Below are 20,677 nucleotides of genomic sequence, written 5' to 3' on the forward strand. Positions count from 1 at the left end.
CTAACGTTAGTATGACCTTGACCTTGGTGTGACCTTGCAGGACGGCGAACCTGGTGGACCAGATGCTGATCCTGGTGAGGAAGTACGCGGACAACCTGGAGGACCTGGTAGAGGAGCGCACCAAGCAGCTGGAGGACGAGCAGAAGAAGAACGAGGAACTGCTCGGCAGGATGTTGCCCAAGTCAGTACATTTCACTTCATTTCATTTACTCTATTATCCCAATTCTAGGAAATTCGTGTCGCTTCCTCCCAATGGAAAGCTAGCAGCATCCAGAGTCGCGCCTACCAGGTGTGTGCTTGTTTAGGTGTAATGCAATCAGCCACCTGCGCTTATGGCAGAATGACATGGTTCTTTTACGTGGTACTGTAGCGACACGGGGGTGGGACATGGATACCGTCTCTGAGTCTGCACATAAAGTTGACCCGTGTCCGTCCCTGCCAGGACTCGAACCTGTGACCTTAGGATCACAAGTCATGTGCTCTACCAACCGAGCTACCCGGACTGTTTCCTCAAAACGAAACAATAATGGCTTCTTGTGTCTTAAACGGTAACTTTTCATGACAATAAAAAACGCTCGCGCTGGACCCGAGTACTCTTCAGACATTCACACACACACACACACACACAGACACACACACACACACACACACACACACACACACACACACACACACACACACACACACACACACAAACAGTAACACTAACACATGTGCACAAAATGAACACACACACACACACACACCGCGCGAGAGAAAAAGACTACAGGGAGGCATTGACGTCAAAGACTTTCGACCGTGACGTAATTACGTCACTATTCTTGGGTTACGGTACCATTCGGCGGCTTTGCTACGAGTATGCCATAGTCTTGGTTGGCCGAGACCTTGCACCGTTCTATCAGCCTGGCTGGCTGTTGCACCGCGAATTCCTCCCACCGCCAAGTCGTTTTTTGACTCACATGCGAAGCAAAAGTGAGTCTATGTACTCACCCGAGTCGTCCGTCCGTCCGTCCGTCCGTCCCGGCGTCCGTCCGGAAAACTTTAACGTTGGATATTTCTTGGACACTATTAAGTCTATCAACACCTGATGTGGCCTGATGGTGTATGGTTACAAGATCTCAAAAAACATGTGCGGCAACTTGACCTCACTTCAAGTTCAAGGTCACAGGGGCCGTAATTGTTGTCTTAAAAACGACCATTTTTCACATTTTCGCATTTTTTTCTGAAGTTATCGAGAATGGCAACCTTAGCTATGTATGCTATACAGGGCAATGTAAGTCCTATCTTTGGACACCAGTTTGGTTGACCTTGCTTCAAGGTCAAGGTCGCAAGGGTCCTTTAAAGTTGGATTGTATACATATTTTGAAGTGACCTTGACCCTGAACTATGGAAGATAACTGTTTCAAACTTAAAAATTATGTGGGGCACATGTTATGCTTTCATCATGAGACACATTTGGTCACATATGATCAAGGTCAAGGTCACTTTGACCCTTATGAAATGTGACCAAAATAAGGTAGTGAACCACTAAAAGTGACCATATCTCATGGTAGAAAGAGCCAATAAGCACCATTGTACTTCCTATGTCTTGAATTAACAGCTTTGTGTTGCATGACCTTGGATGACCTTGACCTTGGGTCAAGGTCACATGTATTTTGGTAGGAAAAATGTGTAAAGCAGTTCTTAGTGTATGATGTCATTGCTAGGTTTAGTTATTTGACCTTGACCCTGACGGTCAAGGTCATGTAAAGGTCAAGGTCAAGCATGTGAGTCGTATGGGCTTTGCCCTTCTTGTTTGTGGTTTATTTCGCATTTAGGTCCCAGGTAACATTATGAAGTTTTAATACGATCAATCGGACCTATTATCAAGTTAGTGTATCAACTTTTGAACGAGCTGCGCCCAGTAGTTTCCCAGCAATAAGCTGTTAAGTCGAGACACACACACACACAGACAATTAAAGTCTGCTGAGCCCTAGTACTAGCGTACTCGGGGATAAAGTGTATTCTATTCTATTCTGTATTCCCCAAGCATGACCTGTTTCCGCCTATTGGCGCATTTCTGGTATAATCAATACTCAAACAATTTTTCATGAGATCACTAGATTCTAGGGTGTTGCATTTTTTTACGAATATTTACGAGGGAAAGAGTAGCTGGAAGTGCCTTGCTTTCAGGCTTTTGAACAGTTTCATTTCTTGACCCACCAGAGTAGACAAAGTCGAGAGCATCCTTCCACTGGGATTCATATAAGAGAGAGAGAGAGAGAGAGAGAGAGAGAGAGAGAGAGAGACAGACAGAGAGAGAGAGAGAGAGAGAGAGAGAGAGAGAGAGAGAGAGGTGCCAGAAGGATATTATCGGGACTAAAATCGAGGACTTGGCATCCTTTTGAGCAGCGTTTGATTCTTGCTGAATTGATTCCATCTCAGACTCCTATGCCAGTCTCCAAAAGGGTTGTTTTTGTCCCAAAGGGCCTAATTTCATTGATATTGATTTCACTGCTGTATACGTGTATGATAAAGTATTCCCGTCGTGACATTTGTGTTTGTCCTCTTATCTTATTTTGTCTCAATAATTTATGAAGCTTGAGCCAATACCGGATATGATGCAAACGCAGGATAGATTTTTTTAAGGATTATGTAAACATCTTATTGTGGCATTACAGATCCGTAGCACATGACCTGAAGATGGGACTCCCTGTAATTCCTGAGTGCTACATTTCTGTCACTCTCTTCTTCTCCGACATCTTGGGATTTGCTGACATTGCCCAAGTCAGCACACCCATTCAGGTAATCCGTGTTATCCGTGAGTGCTACCTGTCTGTCACTCTTCAACATCTTGGGATTTGTCGAGAAACCCGACCGTATGTTATGCTGCCGACCACAACTTTTTTCAAACTATTATCAACAACAAAGAAGCTCAGGTGGGCTGAATGAAATTAGAATGTCAATGTCATCCAGCTGATTCGCGGGTTTGATTACAAGGCTGGCTAGAAATATGATACTGATCATCTAGCCAGCCAACTGAAGATACAACAGGAATTCTAAACTCAGCCAGCTAAAATTAGAATCAGCGTTTTATGGCCAAAGATTCCCGTTTCATCCTGGTGAGATCTGAATTCTAATCTCAGCCAAATGAGTTGAAAAAGCCGATGCCATACAGCTAGATTTGACCCTGTAGAGTTGTAAAGTGTGTTGTGCGACTTATGTCTGATTTTCTCCAAAGCTGTGAGAAATGAAACAATGCACAATTTTTCTCATGAAGAGACCCCAAAATACCTCTTTCAAACGCTAAATGTCAACAGAGTCTGACGTGTAAGGCCCACTCTTGGCCAGCCCTTGTACCCCTGCCTCATTTTGGAAGCCCCTTCATCTCATACCCTGATGTGGTTGCCACGTAGACGCAGAAATTGAAGATGTAACCTGTAACAATCGCCTTCACCCTTGTCACAGGTGGTCAATCTGCTCAACGACCTGTACATCTGTTTCGACAACGTCATCGAGACGTACGACGCCTACAAGGTAGAGACCATCGCCGATAACTACGTCGTGTCCAGCGGACTGCCCATCAGGAACGGCGACCAGCACGCGGCGGTCATCGCGACCTTGGCCCTTGACCTGCTGACCAACGTGCTTAGCTTCAAGGTCAGACACATCCCTGACCTGCAGATCCTGCTGAGGATTGGGATACACACGGGTGAGAGTAACTGAAGGTTTTTTTGTTTTGTTGTTGTTTTTTTGTTACGAGACATGAAGTGGTTTTTCTGTGATTTGAATGCGAGTTTTACTCACGCGCTGAAGTAACAATGAGTTGTGCACGCCATGGTACACAGCTCTGGAGAATAACCCTGGTTCTTTTACACTGTCTCCCTACGATGTGTGTGATGCTATGTTTCAGGACCTGTGGTGGCGGGGGTGGTGGGCAGGAAGATGCCTCGCTACTGTCTCTTCGGGGACACCGTCAACTACACCTCACGTCTGGAATCAAACGGAAAGCGTAAGAATATGAAGCTAATAATTATGAGGATACTTATATGGCGCAAATCCTAATGTGTAGCCTAGATCTTTTGCTCATACTGTGTTCACTTTCTGTGTTGTCTTGTAGACATAATTGCTACTTCTAATATGATTTAGAATTCATGTTTACTGGTGATCATTATTATTATTATTATTGTAATCATTTTTATGCGCCTAATCTAGATATAGCCCTAGGCACTTACATATTAATTTCTGCCGTTTGAAATGGAATTTTTTACAGACAGACAGACAAACAGACATTTTTTACACACAATATATAACGCATTCACATCGGCCAGTAAAGCTCAGTAGCCTATTAGGCGAGCATTCACCTTTCAAGGCCTTTATTCCAAGTCAAACGGGTATTTGGTGGACATTTTTATCTATGCCTATACAATTTTGCCAAGAAAGACCCTTTTGTCAATCGTGGGATCTTTAACGTGCACACCCCAATGTAGTGTACACGAAGGGACCTCGGTTTTTCGTCTCATCCGAAAGACTAGCACTTGAACCCACCACCTAGGTTAGGAAAGGGGGGAGAAAATTGTGGCCTGACCCAGGGTCGAACACGCAACCTCTCGCTTCCGAGCGCAAGTGCGTTACCACTCGGCCACCCAGTCCATTATCCTCACTTTAAGGTCCGATGCCAGTGAATGTGTACACTCTGTTCAATTGGGTTCATTCTTTTGAATCCAACGGAACACAAGTGGATGAAATACTACAAGTAGATAGCATTGTTCATTGGCTCTATCGACGCCCGTTTTTAACCACTTTCTTCCCTTTATATGGTAAACCGTCCATATAGATCGTCGTTCTCCCAAACTAAATCCTTAGTATGTCATCGAGAATAGAGGATTTTGGGATATCCTTTCTTGTCATCATTTTCACGAGTTTTCATTCACAAGCACCTGGGAAATAAATCTCATGTTCCCCGGGGAATAAATCCCCGGTTACCATAGTTGCAGGAAGCCCTATTACATGGATAATCAAAAGCAAACCCAATAGAAACGCTCGAGGATTCTTCGGCTCTTTTCATTGGCGTTTCCCCAGACCTTAACAGACGACAAGACACTGCTTTGCAAAGTTCCAAAAACCAACTGGCAAACTGGCAAAAGTAAACAAAAACAAAAAAACTACTTCAATAAATTCGTCACAAACAAATGAAACCTACCGATATGTTATCTTATGTCTTCTTACAAAGTCATGGAGTGCGTGTATCTTTGTGTGAGAAACACGAACGTCAAGTTCAAGTCAAACCAATTGACCCCTGACACACACATTTTGACCCGTGCACAAGACGTTGTATCGAAAAACGAATCACAAATAAGAAACAAGAAAAATGTTCATTCAAAATGAACAGCGTCGATGCAATGTCCACCAAAGATTTATTTTGGGAAGTGTTAACGGTTAGGGTCAAAAGTTAATGAATTGCATGTTGTGCTGGATATATAAATTGTTTATTTCAGCCAATGCTTGATTCATAAGTACATTTTTTAGCATGGTGCATCTACAGGAGGGTGCTCCAACAATGATGCATAGTGCCAACATTTAGCGCAAACTTTTCACAACAGTACATTATTACCACAAAGCGCATACAGCGATTATATAGTAGCAAGTTGCACTAAACATTTGAACAAAATGCATTTTGTTCAAATGTTAACAGGCTCAGCACAGCACCAAGTTTTGCATAAGTGCACAACAGCACTGACCATTTCACAAAAGTGCATAACAGCTGTGACAATTTTACAAAAGTGCATTGACCATTTCAGGCAGATGGCTAACATGCAGATTTCGCTTTTGTCTGTCTTTCTTTGAAAAGTAGGCATGTTCAAGATCGATGAAGTCATGAGCAATTGGGTTAGATGACAGAAAAGATTCAAAAACGTCAGATTCAGTTAGATGACAGAAAAGATTCAAAAACGTCAGATTCAGTGTTTTGGGCACTGTTGAACAGGAACATTCTCTCCTGTTCAACAAATGTGGGTTCAATTCAAAAGCAACATTGTCACAGATAGGCTAGTGTTACATTTCTGTAAAGTTTCAAAAACATCTTCCATGTTTTGGTTACTGTTGAACAGAGGCATATTTTCCTGTTCAAAAAAGTCTGACACAAATTGTCGTAGTTGTGGGTTAAGGTTCGATCTATACTGTCCTTCAAACGAGTCGTAGAACCGTCATTGTCACAGATAGTGTTACATTTCTGTTTTACATTCAAACGAGTCGTAGAAGTAGTAGTACATTTGCGTTTGGTTGTTTTTTCTTTTAGATTCCTGTCACTCATACTAGCAGTATTGATTGAGGTACATAAATCTGTTGATGTACAGGGATGACTTGTTTGTAATGAATCCTTGTTTCCTCCACATTGAGTTTGCATTGCAGTTGGACAGAAATGAACAGGTGTTAATTGATAAACACATTGATAATGGCTTTTGAGAAAATCAATCAATTCTGCAAAGGAATTAACTTGATGACATCAAAACTGCAGCGCCATTTGAAGAATGGTTACCATTTCTGTTTCTTTGATGGGAATCAAACAAATAAAAACATTGACTATCCAAGTTACCATGAATGGCAATAGTTGACTCCTGAAAAGTAGCAAGGATATAATTTGAGACGATAAACGCCTGATGCAATCCCTCCTCAAGGTCAGTCAACTCAAAACCTTCATCATTCGCAACATCAGTAGGCAACACAGCGGGATTCGTATGTCCAGAAATCATGTCGAAAAAATATTACATTTCAAAAGCATGTCCAACCACAGTTGTTGGCAAGTGTTCGTGTCCGAAGTAGCCTTCAGTGTGTGTATATGTATTCATGTGACAGAGAACGTGACCTCATTGTTCAATCCTCTCTCTCTCTTCTTTCTCATTCGAACGCACACACGCAAGAACGTAGCCTACGCACGCATGCACGCGCACGCACACACACACACACACACACACACACACCGCTGACGCACACGGCAAACCACGCACACACACACTGACTGTCGGCAAGCATCTCTTTTTGTTTTCTTTACCTTTGTTTATTGTGTTTTCGATATTTGTGTTTATTTTTTGCTTGACTTATCTGTTTTATTTTAATGTTTGCTATCCACATCGTGTGATAAATGTTTCTTCTCAGTCTCCGAGTCAGTTTAGTTTCTGCACGCCGCTTTGGTACTCCTTGTTTTTCTAACTGGTGTATTGTGCGCGACTGATTTGCGGATTTATTTGTATTCCTTTCATATGCAGTTGAAGTGTTGTGGGTGTTATTGTCTGTATATGCTATGTTGCGTCTGTGTATGCCTACAAGAATTTTGGGTGTAATGTGCCTGTGGTCTGCTCGCAGTCGAGCACAGAAAACATGGCGGCGCCCTGTGGCAAATTCGTGGAAAGTCTTTCCCGACCGCAGATACCAGCGTCGTCCGCGACGCTGGAATAATGATAAAAGCAAAGAAAATAGCAACAAGATATGCAAACATCTCACAAAGCCGAGCAAGCAGATTGACAGGTCTAATGAAAAACAAAGAGCTACTGAATCGGAAACAAGATCGCGCACACTGTTCTTGGCTATGGCATAGTCTTTCGCTGCCAAGGGCAAAGGAAGCCTCTGCAGGTGGTCAGTACGGTGTGTGACCCCCATGGACGTTGATGACGGCCTGGCAGCGGCGCCTCATGGAGTGGATGAGTCGGTTGATGGCGTCTCTCGGGATGTTGCAACAGGCATGGACAAGGGCCTGACGCCGTTCTGCGGCAGTTCTTGGTCCTGGGCGTAACTGGTTGAGCTTTCTTTGAAGTTGGTCCCAAAAATGTTCAATCGGATTCAAATCTGGGCTGAGGGCGGGCCAGGCCATGATGTCGATGTTATTGTGCTGCAGGAAGGCCTGGGTGACCTTGGCTGTGTGCGGGCGAGCGTTATCTTGCTGCAGAACACAGTTTCTGCGCGCCTGGAAAAAGGGCACAACATGAGGCTGTAGGATCTGGTCAATATAACGCTGTGCTGTGATGCCGTTTACCCGACCAGGACCAATATTGTTGAAAAACACAGGTCCCAGGGATTGGTTGAGGCCGATTCCACCCTAGACCATGACGTTTGGTCCACCCTGGGCATTGTGTTGCATGACGCAGTCACTAGCATAGCGTTCACCTCTTATTCGCCACACTCTGACACGCCCATCAACATGAATAATGCAGAAACGGCTCTCATCGGTGAACAGAATGTTTCGCCATTGTCTCCAGTTCCAGTTGATATGATCCTGGTCTCACTGCTGGCGCGCCATGCGATGCCTTTGAGTGAGGACTGGTCCTCTAGCTGGACGGCAGTGTTGGAGGTCTCGCTCAGCAAGTCTTCGGCGTACTGTCTGGCCACTGATGGGTCTCTGGTGGTTACTGACAGTGTTTCTGGCTGTTTCATTGGCTGTATGGAATCGGTTTCTCAAATGATGACGCAGGATTTGGCGATCTTGTCTCTGTGTGGTAACGCGAGGTCTTCCACTTCGTTGTGTATCAGCAGTGCTTCCAGTGTTGACAAAACGTTGCTGAAGGCGATATACTGTTGACAGATGCACATTGAAAGCGACTGCTACCGCTTCTGGGTCATCACCAGCCGATAATCGACCCACTGCCCTCTCGCGTTGTTCTGGTGTGAATCTTGGCATCTTGACTCTGTCAAAAGTTAGACTGGCAGTAAGCGTGCCATGGTCTCTTTTTATTACTAATGCATCAGTGAACACATCTCACACATGAGGTTTCCTCTACTCCGCTTGCACGTGCTGTGAGCGCGCATAATGTGTTTCACGTGGAAACTGCTTGTCCCGTGCGTTGAGACAGCAGCAATGGGAAAATATTCACACAACAGCTTTCTTACACATGACTGCATAGGGCATCTATATCCCGAAAATTGTCACTCTCAGATTAACTGCGTTTTTTAAAATCAAAATATCGAAAAATAATTCGCGTTTCTTTTGTTGCTCGGTATACATATATTTTTTTCATTTTGATTTATCCCAAAGATTTTGAGTCGTGTATTGAAAATCGAATATAGTGCATGAGTGCCATTGAACAGCTTTACCACAATCCCGTATTCTATTTTTAGTAATGGATATTCCCAAGGAAAGGCCAAAGGGCATATGTTTCATCGCGTGTCGACTGCTGGTAAAGTACTTAGCTGCTTCTATTATGAAGGCTTCTGAACGGAAATATACGCGCCACACTTACTGGCTTTTTTCCAACACCGTGCTTATTCTGTGCTCTATTCTTGAGAAAGAATTGCTAGTTCTAATGGTGTTGTTCTTTGAAAAAGGAGCCCATTGCGTGGACTTTCGGAATAAACATGTTAAAATCTATTTTCTGCTGAACATATTTGTGAATCGCACGGCAGGGGGGTCGGACGAAACTCTAAACGGAAACGAAAGTTCTGCACACGTCGCTTATTATGTGATTTTGTTGGTTTGTCGGTAATTGCTTGAGTAAGTTGGTTAACTGACTGGCTGGCATACTGGTTGAAATTGGTTGTTGGTTAATGGTTGGATTTGTTGGGTGGGTTGGCAGATCTTTCTTTCATTCTTTCTTTCGTTTTTTGACTCACATGCGAAGCAAAAGTGAGTCTATATACTCACCCGAGTCGTCCGTCCGTCCGTCCCCCCCGTCCGTCCGGCCGGCCGGCCGTCCGTCCGGAAAACTTTAACGTTGGATATTTCTTGGACACTATTCAGTCTATCAGTACCAAATTTGGCAAGATGGTGTATGATGACAAGGCCCCAAAAAACATACATAGCATCTTGACCTTGCTTCAAGGTCAAGGTCGCAGGGGCCATAAATGTTGTCTAAAAAACAGCTATTTTTCACATTTTTCACATTTTCTCTGAAGTTTTTAAGATTCAATACCTCACCTGTATATGATATATAGGGCAAAGTAAGCCCCATCTTTTGATACCAGTTTGGTTTACCTTGCTTCAAGGTCAAGGTCACAGGAGCTCTTCAAAGTTGGATTGTATACATATTTTGAAGTGACCTTGACCCTGAACTATGGAAGATAACTGTTTCAAACTTAAAAATTATGTGGGGCACATGTTATGCTTTCATCATGAGACACATTTGGTCACATATGATCATGGTCAAGGTCACTTTGACCCTTATGAAATGTGACCAAAATAAGGTAGTGAACCACTAAAAGTGACCATATCTCATGGTAGAAAGAGCCAATAAGCACCATTGTACTTCCTATGTCTTGAATTAACAGCTTTGTGTTGCATGACCTTGGATGACCTTGCCCCACATGTATTTTGGTAGGAAAAATGTGTAAAGCAGTTCTTAGTGTATGATGTCATTGCTAGGTTTAGTTACTTGACCTTGACCCTGTCAAGGTCATGTAAAGGTCAAGGTCAAGCATGCGAGTCGTATGGGCTTTGCCCTTCTTGTTCTATCTTTCTTTCTTTCTTTCTATCTGTCCTTTTTCTTTTTCATTTTTCCTTGATGTTTTTGACTCACCTGAGTAATTGGTGAGTATTATGATTCATATGTGTCCGTCTGTATGGACGGCCGGCCGTTCGTCCGTGGACAAAAAACTTAACGTTGAGGTTATCTCGGATGTTTTTTAAGCTAGACCTCTGACACTTAGCACAAATATGGCCTTGAAAATGTCTTATCAGGGGTTTGGGGCCATAAAAGGGAGGGAGTCTTCTATGGGGTAAGTTAATTGGTTCAGGGAGGGGCGGGGGTAACGAAGGCGAGTCGTGTGTAAGCATTTGCTTTTCTTTGTTTTCTTTCTGAAAAAAATCCAGTAATTGTACATCTTTGTACATTGGATCCCCCCCCCCCCCCCTCCCCGTTTTAAGATCCCCCAATTTAAGACTCCCTCATTATTAAGACCCATGCTGTTTTCTCAGATGTTCTGTTCATAACCTCTGTACATTTACCCCCATTTTAAGACTCCCCCCTTCTCAGACTCTCTGTTCATAACCTCTGTACATTTACCCCCATTTTAAGACTCCCCCCTTCTCAGACTCTCTGTTCATAACCTCTGTACATTCACCCCCATTTTAAGACTCCCCCCTTCTCAGACTCTCTGTTCATAACCTCTGTACATTCACCCCCATTTTAAGACTCCCCCCCTTCTCAGACTCTCTGTTCATAACCTCTGTACATTCACCCCCATTTTAAGACTCCCCCCTTCTCAGACTCTCTGTTCATAACCTCTGTACATTTACCCCCATTTTAAGACTCCCCCCTTCTCAGACTCTCTGTTCATAACCTCTGTACATTTACCCCCATTTTAAGACTCCCCCCTTCTCAGACTCTCTGTTCATAACCTCTGTACATTTAGCCCCATTTTAAGACTCCCCCCTTCTCAGACTCTCTGTTCATAACCTCTGTACATTCACCCCCATTTTAAGACTCCCCCCTTCTCAGACTCTCTGTTCATAACCTCTGTACATTCACCCCCATTTTAAGACTCCCCCCTTCTCAGACTCTCTGTTCATAACCTCTGTACATTCACCCCCATTTTAAGACTCCCCCCTTCTCAGACTCTCTGTTCATAACCTCTGTACATTTAGCCCCATTTTAAGACTCCCCCCTTCTCAGACTCTCTGTTCATAACCTCTGTACATTTAGCCCCATTTTAAGACTCCCCCCTTCTCAGACTCTCTGTTCATAACCTCTGTACATTTAGCCCCATTTTAAGACTCCCCCCTTCTCAGACTCTCTGTTCATAACCTCTGTACATTCACCCCCATTTTAAGACTGCCCCCTTCTCAGACTCTCTGTTCATAACCTCTGTATATTCACCCCCATTTTAAGACTCCCCCCTTCTCAGACTCTCTGTTCATAACCTCTGTACATTCACCCCCATTTTAAGACTCCCCCCTTCTCAGACTCTCTGTTCATAACCTCTGTACATTTAGCCCCATTTTAAGACTCCCCCCTTCTCAGACTCTCTGTTCATAACCTCTGTACATTCACCCCCATTTTAAGACTCCCCCCTTCTCAGACTCTCTGTTCATAACCTCTGTACATTTAGCCCCATTTTAAGACTCCCCCCTTCTCAGACTCTCTGTTCATAACCTCTGTACATTCACCCCCATTTTAAGACTCCCCCCTTCTCAGACTCTCTGTTCATAACCTCTGTACATTCACCCCCATTTTAAGACTCCCCCCTTCTCAGACTCTCTGTTCATAACCTCTGTACATTTAGCCCCATTTTAAGACTCCCCCCTTCTCAGACTCTCTGTTCATAACCTCTGTACATTCACCCCCATTTTAAGACTGCCTCCTTCTCAGACTCTCTGTTCATAACCTCTGTATATTCACCCCCATTTTAAGACTCCCCCCTTCTCAGACTCTCTGTTCATAACCTCTGTACATTCACCCCCATTTTAAGACTCCCCCCTTCTCAGACTCTCTGTTCATAACCTCTGTACATTTAGCCCCATTTTAAGACTCCCCCCCTTCTCAGACTCTCTGTTCATAACCTCTGTACATTCACCCCCATTTTAAGACTCCCCCCTTCTCAGACTCTCTGTTCATAACCTCTGTACATTTAGCCCCATTTTAAGACTCCCCCCTTCTCAGACTCTCTGTTCATAACCTCTGTACATTCACCCCCATTTTAAGACTCCCCCCTTCTCAGACTCTCTGTTCATAACCTCTGTACATTCACCCCCATTTTAAGACTCCCCCCTTCTCAGACTCTCTGTTCATAACCTCTGTACATTTAGCCCCATTTTAAGACTCCCCCCTTTGTAAGACCTGATTTTCTTCGATTTGTGGAGGACATGAAAGGGGGGTTCCATTGTAATTGTAACGGACATGTTTGCTTCAGCGCTGCACATCCACGTGAGCCCTGAGTGCACGAGGTGCCTGGCAACGCTGGGAGGATTCACACTCAAGGAGCGAGGCTTGGTGGAGATGAAGGTGGGTGCAGCTGCCTGTACTTTTCAGTTCATTGGAGACAATTGATTTGACTTTTTCCTCCAATGTAAATGTTGATACGATGTTGATACGATGTTGATACTGCATTTTTGTCGATTGTTTTAATTGGTACCTTGAGTTTTTGTTGAGTGGCGGTCATAGTTATGTATAAGAAATCTTTGATTCTAAAAGTGTGCCAGATAGCCTTACATGGCATAGAAAGTATGAAGGAAATGACACGGACATGAATGCTTAAGTTGTGGTACAACAGTTGTAGCAATGATAGTTTTGCACAGTTCATCTCTGTCCTCTTCTTCAGGGCAAAGGCAAGATTCCTGGTGGGCAAAGAGTTGTAGCAATGATTGTAGCAATGATTGTTGTACACAATTTGTCTCTGTCCCCTCCTTCAGATCAAAGGCAAGATTCCTGGTGGGCAAAGAGTTGTAGCAATGATTGTAGCAATGATTGTTGTACACAATTTGTCTCTGTCCCCTCCTTCAGATCAAAGGCAAGATTCCTGGTGGGCAAAGAGTTGTAGCAATGATTGTAGCAATGATTGTTGTACACAATTTGTCTCTGTCCCCTCTTTCGGAGCAAAGGCAAGATTCCTGGTGGGCAAAGAGTTGTAGCAATGATTGTAGCAATGATTGTTGTACACAATTTGTCTCTGTCCCCTCCTTCAGATCAAAGGCAAGATTCCTGGTGGGCAAAGAGTTGTAGCAATGATTGTAGCAATGATTGTTGTACACAATTTGTCTCTGTCCCCTCTTTCGGAGCAAAGGCAAGATTCCTGGTGGGCAAAGAGTTGTAGCAATGATTGTAGCAATGATTGTTGTACACAATTTGTCTCTGTCCCCTCCTTCAGATCAAAGGCAAGATTCCTGGTGGGCAAAGAGTTGTAGCAATGATTGTAGCAATGATTGTTGTACACAATTTGTCTCTGTCCCCTCTTTCGGAGCAAAGGCAAGATTCCTGGTGGGCAAAGAGTTGTAGCAATGATTGTAGCAATGATTGTTGTACACAATTTGTCTCTGTCCCCTCCTTCAGATCAAAGGCAAGATTCCTGGTGGGCAAAGAGTTGTAGCAATGATTGTAGCAATGATTGTTGTACACAATTTGTCTCTGTCCCCTCCTTCAGGGCAAAGGCAAGATCCTGACCTACTTCCTGGTGGGCAAGGACGGCTTCGAGTGCCGGGTGCCGCACCTCCGCTTGAGCACCCTGAAGCTCATCGGCATCAACATCAACGACTACCACCCAGACGTCTCGGATAGCGCCTCCAAATCGGCCAAAGTCTCTGCAGCGGCCATGTCCAGTCAGTCTGAGTCGTCCCCCCCGACCGCTGAAGATTCCACCACCGCTGGAAAGCTCCGCAAAGCGTTCTCCTTCATCATTGCTAAGGGATCTAAGACCTAATTACTGTTGTTGTTAACGTGGGGTTTTGTTTTTCTGTGGGTTTGCGTGTGTGTGTGTTGTTTGTTGTTGGTTTTTATTGGTTTAATGTTGTGTGTGTTTGTGTGTGTTGTTGTTTGTTTGTTGTTGTTGTTTTTGTTCTGGTAGGGGGGCTGGGTGTGTTCTTTTCCTTCTTCTCCTATGCGATGCACCTTTGACCACTTTACCTAATTGGTTGTCTCTGCCCTACATGGCGCTCGGCATAACGGGCAGTAAGTTAGTAATCAGTTGTCTGGACGTTGACGTTGTTCGTGGCAAACAGTACAGTTCAGATACTCGGGAGGTTTCATTCCTCTTGTTGTGGTTATTGAGCAACGATTATTCACCATCTGAATACAAATGTTAACAGATGGAACTTCTAAGTATTCATGTCAATTGAGCGACGATTCGGGAACTTCTGAGTATTCATGCCAATTGAGCGACGATCCGGGAACTTCTGAGTATTCATGTCAATTGAGCGACGATTAGGGAACTTCTGAGTATTCATGTCAATTGAGCGACGATTAGGGAACTTCTGAGTATTCATGTCAACTGAGCGACGATTCGGGAACTTCTGAGTATTCATGTCAATTGAGCGATGATCCGGGAACTTCTGAGTATTCATGTCAATTGAGCGACGATTCGGGAACTTCTGAGTATTCATGTCAATTGAGCGACGATTCCGGAACTTCTAAGTATTCATGTCAATTGAGCGACGATTCCGGAACTTCTGTGTATTCATGTCAATTGAGCGACGATTCAGGAACTTTTGTGTATTCATGTAAATTGAGCGACGATTCGGGAACTTCTGAGTATTCATGTCAATTGAGCGACGATTCGGAAACTTCTGAGTATTCATGTCAATTGAGCGACGATTAGGGAACTTCTGAGTATTCATGTCAATTGAGTGACGACTCGGGAACTTCTGAGTATTCATGTCAATTGAGCGACGATTAGGGAACTTCTGAGTATTCATGTCAATTGAGCGACGATTCGGGAACTTCTGAGTATTCATGTCAATTGAGCGACGATTCGGGAACTTCTGAGTATTCATGTCAATTGAGCGACGATTCCGGAACTTCTGTGTATTCATGTCAATTGAGCGACAATTTAAGAATTTCGGAGCATCCATGTCAATTTAATAACGATTCAGGAACTTCTCGCTGTCCATGTCAATTGCGCGACGATGCTCTCAACACCAATGCAAAAGCTTTTGTGTCGCGGTTGTGTTTGACAGTTTGTACCTGAGCTTGTTTGCCTTTCTTGTGCATGTGGCCAGAAGTTTGATAATGAATTCAGTTCACTTTTTTTTTTTTAGTTAAGCCCTTACCTATTTTGTTTCTATTGTTGCATTTTCGTTGTTCATAACAGCAGTTTGCTCATTCGATCTCATGAATTTAAATCGTCATGTTCCATACTTCGACAATCGTTGTAGCTTCTTCAGTCTTGTGTTCATTTTTATTTGACTTGAGGAGTTTGAGATACGAGAGGTGACATTTTGCAGTAAACAATGCATCTCTGTATCATATTGGGTACGTTGTCACAGTTTTGCCACATTTGCAATAGGCGACTTGCCCTATCGTCGAGCGCTGCGAAGCCACGCGAAAAATCTGCGATACCTTGCGTGGCCTTGCGAGATCTGCCATAAAATGCGGGCATGTTTTTGATAGCTCTGTGAGAGATTGCGTTTCACACTTCGTAAAGAGCGAGCAATTTTTAAAGAATTAATTTTGCGGATTGTCTCAGTAGACAATCGGACCGTAGTGCGTTTTGGCGCCAAACCTAACTTTTAAAATCTAAATAATAAATTGACAGCTAGTTACAGTGTTACACAAACATTCTTAAATCATAAAAGAATTCTTTTTTCATCAAGACAAGATCAGTACAATTCGAAGTTTTCAAAATTTGAAAAAAGAAAAGCCCGGAAGCAGGGTCACGCAAGGTCGTGGTTCTCGTAGCAGACGACGGTTTATGCCTATCGCCAAGTTCCCCTGAACAGTCAAAAGCCATCGCTAGAGTTCTTGTGAACCACAGCCGTTTGTTTCGTGCATAAGTCAGAGGTGCATAATAACGTGCTATTGCAGGTAAGCTCACATCGAGTCGCATTCAAATTTCTAACTGACGACTACAAAAAGGGAAACTGGATCACACGGGTTCACGATGGCTCAGGGGTAAGATAAACCACGCAAAAATAATTTCTTTGAAAATTGCCCGCTCTTTACGGAGGGCACCTAGGATGTTCTCAAGCGGTGAGTGTTTAAATAAAAGAGTGTTTGTACTGTGTGTAAAAGCCTGACAGTATCTATGATGGTTTACGGGAGGCTTACTGTGCCTTTAACTAAGCTGGTACGTACGACAGTCACAATTTTCAATTGCTTCGCACGTCTTTGTTTCCTGACCAATTCAATTTATGTTGGTACATCCTTGTTTACCCGTGTACGTATATTTGGTTTTGATTATCTGCCTGAGAAAGTACATATTTTGGAAAATGTGAAATGCAAATGGTGGCCATAATTAATATTTTGCTGATATCTAATTTGTCTAGCAGATAATAAACCTAAAATAGGCCTACATACACGGGTACATAAAGATCTAGACCAGCTGTGCATGTGTGTCTCCATTGTGTAGGTGTGTGTATGTGCGTGTTTCTGGCAGCATGAAAATGTCAAAACATGTGCGTGCGTATGTGTATCTCGTCTGTCTATGTGTATGTGCGTACCTACATAAAGTTGGCCAAAAAATTATTGCAACAATTTTCGCACGCTAAGAAAAGCATTAAAACGCAATTTATTTTAGTTGAACTTTATATGCTCGAAAAGGTAATTATGTCAGCTGTACATATCATTTGTCCGATTGATGGTACTTTGTATAGGCATCCCGTGACAGCCTGTCAAACAAGGTCACCCCTATAATCGACCTGACAAAAACCATAGCCCCGTATTTTAAAATCTGCAAAAAAATCAGAATATGCACAAACCAAACACTTCTAACATCCATTGGAAAGGCCGTTCTCGTTCTAATTCCTGTTCAGAACATTTTGTTTTATGCACCTGACTGCTTTAGTCTTCATGTAGCCTTTTGTCAAAGGCGGTAGGTGTCGACCGTTTCAGAGGCCAAAAAAGGCACGTTTTGCGGCCATTTTTGAGGGGTCCTCCACCCAAAGAGCCATATCTGCTCAAGTTCTCAATGATTTGCTTTGTAAATTTCAGAAGTTATTACCAATAGGCTGACCAATATTTGTGTTGCTTTTTGCGAATGTTTATACTTAGCGTGTCGTAAGTAACTTTTCCGAAAGAACTAAACAAATATTCATATCAATTTAGGGTTTTAGGTTAAAAAAAATCGTGACTTTGCATGCTAAGCAAACACTGGATGAGGCAATAGGTGCCAAAGTTTGAGGCAGATCCGAGTGCTGGTTTACATTTGCTGGAGATGGGAACACGCATGTAAAAATTATCGATCACCGTCAGTGGTACTGAGTTCACTACCCGTGGAGACTAACAGTCCTGGGCCTGTGCTTACTAGCCTGTCTCGGATCGCTGTGCTCGCTGTGTTGCGCTTTTGTGACCCGCAGCGAAGGAAGCACAGGCCAAGGACACTTTACCTCAATCAATCAATCAATATGAGGCTTATATCGCGCGTATTCCGTGGGTACAGTTCTAAGCGCAGGGATTTATTTTTTTATGTTTTTATTTTTATTTTATGCAATTTATACTGTTCAAAAAAAGAAACGCATAGTTGCTACTTGCCAAATTTGTTTTATTTTTCGAAAAAATTAACAGAAAATCCAATATTTAGATTATTTGTTTGAAATTTGGTATGGACACAGTTGAATGCACACACAGTTCATTTGCATCTTCAAATCAATCAGTCAATCAATACGATTGGGTGCCGAGGCTGTCAAGTCAGTAGGGGGTGTGACTGCCTTGAGCAGCAACAACTGCCCGGCACCTTCTGGGCATGGACTGGATCAGATGCCGGATAGCTTGCTGTGGAATGGTGTCCCACTCCTCATGAAGTGCCTGCAATAGATCGCGGTGATTTGCCGGCGCTTCTTCTCGCCTGCGCACACGTCTGTCCAATTCATCCCAGAGGTGTTCTATCGGGTTCATGTCTGGCGACATGGATGGCCAGGGAAGCACCTGGACATGGTGGTCGGTGAGGAACTGGGTGGTGAGTCGTGCTGTGTGCGGGCGAGCGTTGTCCTGCTGGAATATGGCATCCTGGTCAGCCAGAAGAGGAAGGGCGTGTGGGCGCAGAATTTCCTCCACGTATCGCTGGGCAGTTATGCGCCCTTGGACGTGCACCAGGGTGCTCCTTCCAGCGGTATTGATCGCCCCCCACACCATGACGCCTCCACCACCATGAACGGGTGCCTCATCCACACAGTTGGGCGCGTAACGTTCGTTTACTCTCCGGTAGACCCTCCTCCGACCATCATGTCGCTGGAGCAGGAAGTAGGACTCGTCGCTGAACCACACGTGTCTCCAGTGATTCCGGACGGTCCAGCGAAGGTGCTGGTTGCCCCACTGCACTCGGTTCTGGCGATGGCGGCGGGTGAGGACAGCTCCTCTGTGAGGTCTGCGAGCTCTCAAACCAGCTTCATGCAGGCGGTTCCGCACGGTCTGGTCCGATAATCGGTGTGGCCCGGGGAGAGCCTGGACAGAAGATGAGGCCGACAGGAAACGATTCCGGAGGTGGCGGAGCCGTATGAAGCGGTCGTGAGCAGCAGTTGTCGCCCTTGGTCTTCCCGCTCGTGGCAAGTCAGCAACGGAGCCAGTGGCTTGAAACCTGACCCACAGTCTACTGATGGTGCTCTGGGGCACGTGGAAGTGCCTGGCGATTGCACTTTGACTTTGGCCTGCTTGTAAACGACCCAATGCAATTTGGCGGTCTTCTCTGCTCAATCGGGCCATCTTTCGTCGCTGAATTGTCGTCTGATTTCTTTGTGGCGAACAATCCGCTTTTATGGGTTTTGGAAGACATGGTGAGAGCTCAATATTCCCCGAGTTTCACGAGATTACACTGAAGCATGACGAGTGGTCATGCCAAATGAGCAATTTTGACATTGTAGCCACTGATAACGCATGCGTCACGTGCAGAGCTCACTTGTGGCAATGGACGAAAGGTCGACGACCAGATAAACATTTTCTGCAGTTTGGTGGATATCCTTGTAGCCATATAACTAAATTAACCAAATATTACAAGCTATGCGTTTCTTTTTTTGAACAGTATATATCGCGCACATATTCAAGGCGCAGGGATTTATTTATGCCGTGTGAGATGGATTTGTTTTACACAATACATCACGCATTCACATCGGCCAGCAGATCGCAGTCATTTCGGCGCATATCCTACTTTTCACGGCCTATTATTCCAAGTCACACGGGTATTTTGGTGGACATTTTTATCTATGCCTATACAATTTTGCCAGGAAAGACCCTTTTGTCAATCGTGGGATCTTTAACGTGCACACCCCAATGTAGTGTACACGAAGGGACCTCTGTTTTTCGTCTCATCCGAAAGACTAGCACTTGAACCCACCACCTAGGTTAGGAAAGGAGAGAGAAAATTGCTAACGCCCTGACCCAGGGTCGAACTCGCAACCTCTCGCTTCCGAGCGCAAGTGCGTTACCACTCGGCCACCCACCGCTACTGTACGCATTACCAAGGACGGTGATCGATACAATTTCTTGCGCGTTCCCATCTACAGCAAATGTAAACCAGCACTTGGATCTGCCTCAAACTTTTGTACCTATTGCTCAAACAATGTTGTGCTTTGCATGCAAAGTCACGATTTTTTTACCTAAAACCGGCCTGAATTAATATGAATATTTGTTTAGTTCTTTCTGAAAATGTACGTAATACGACACGCTTAATATACACATTCGCAAAAAGCAAGACAGATTTAGGTCAGCCTATTGGTAATAACTTCTGAAATTTACAAAGCAAATCATTGAGAACTTGAGCAGATATGGCTCTTTGGGTGGAGGAAAATGGCCGCAAAACGTGCCTTTTTTGGCCTCTGAAACGATTGACACCTACCGCCTTTGACAAAAGGCTACATAAAGACTAAAGAAGTCAGGTGCATAAAACAAAATGTTCTGAACTGAAAATTGAATGGCCTTGCCACTGAATGTTAGAAGTGTTTGGTTTGTGCATATTCTGATTTTTTTGCAGATTTTAACATACGAGGCTATGGTTTTTGTCAGGTCAATTTTAGGGGTGACCTTGTTTGACAGGCTGTCACGGGATACCTATATAAAGTACCATCAATCGGACAAATGATATGTACAGCTGACATAATTACCTTTTCGAGCATATAAAGTTCAACTAAAATGAATTG

The 20,677-nt window shown here is 43.9% G+C and overlaps 1 protein-coding gene across 1 annotated transcript; it reads left to right on the plus strand.

Moving 5' to 3' along the window:
* The first annotated feature begins 42 nt into the window (after positions 1 to 42).
* LOC138947627 (atrial natriuretic peptide receptor 1-like) lies at positions 43 to 16,926 on the plus strand. The gene is made up of 6 exons (XM_070319137.1): positions 43 to 181; positions 2,661 to 2,784; positions 3,448 to 3,691; positions 3,893 to 3,991; positions 12,814 to 12,905; positions 14,041 to 16,926. Exons 1-6 carry the CDS (start codon positions 63 to 65, stop codon positions 14,314 to 14,316), a joined length of 954 nt encoding a protein of 317 aa, XP_070175238.1. The 5' UTR covers positions 43 to 62; the 3' UTR covers positions 14,317 to 16,926.
* Positions 16,927 to 20,677: the final 3,751 nt, after the last annotated feature.

The sequence above is a fragment of the Littorina saxatilis genome, linkage group LG14 (genome assembly GCF_037325665.1).
Source record: "Littorina saxatilis isolate snail1 linkage group LG14, US_GU_Lsax_2.0, whole genome shotgun sequence".
Classification (NCBI taxonomy): Eukaryota; Metazoa; Mollusca; class Gastropoda; order Littorinimorpha; family Littorinidae; genus Littorina; species Littorina saxatilis.

Excerpts from the sequence above, each read along its gene's own strand:
- LOC138947627 (XM_070319137.1), top strand. The coding sequence starts at position 63 with ATGCTGATCCTGGTGAGGAAGTACGCGGACAACCTGGAGGACCTGGTA. Across the intron at positions 3,992-12,813 it reads TCTGGAATCAAACGGAAAGC|CGCTGCACATCCACGTGAGC; the intron begins GTAAGAATATGA and ends TGTTTGCTTCAG. Across the intron at positions 12,906-14,040 it reads GAGGCTTGGTGGAGATGAAG|GGCAAAGGCAAGATCCTGAC; the intron begins GTGGGTGCAGCT and ends CCCCTCCTTCAG.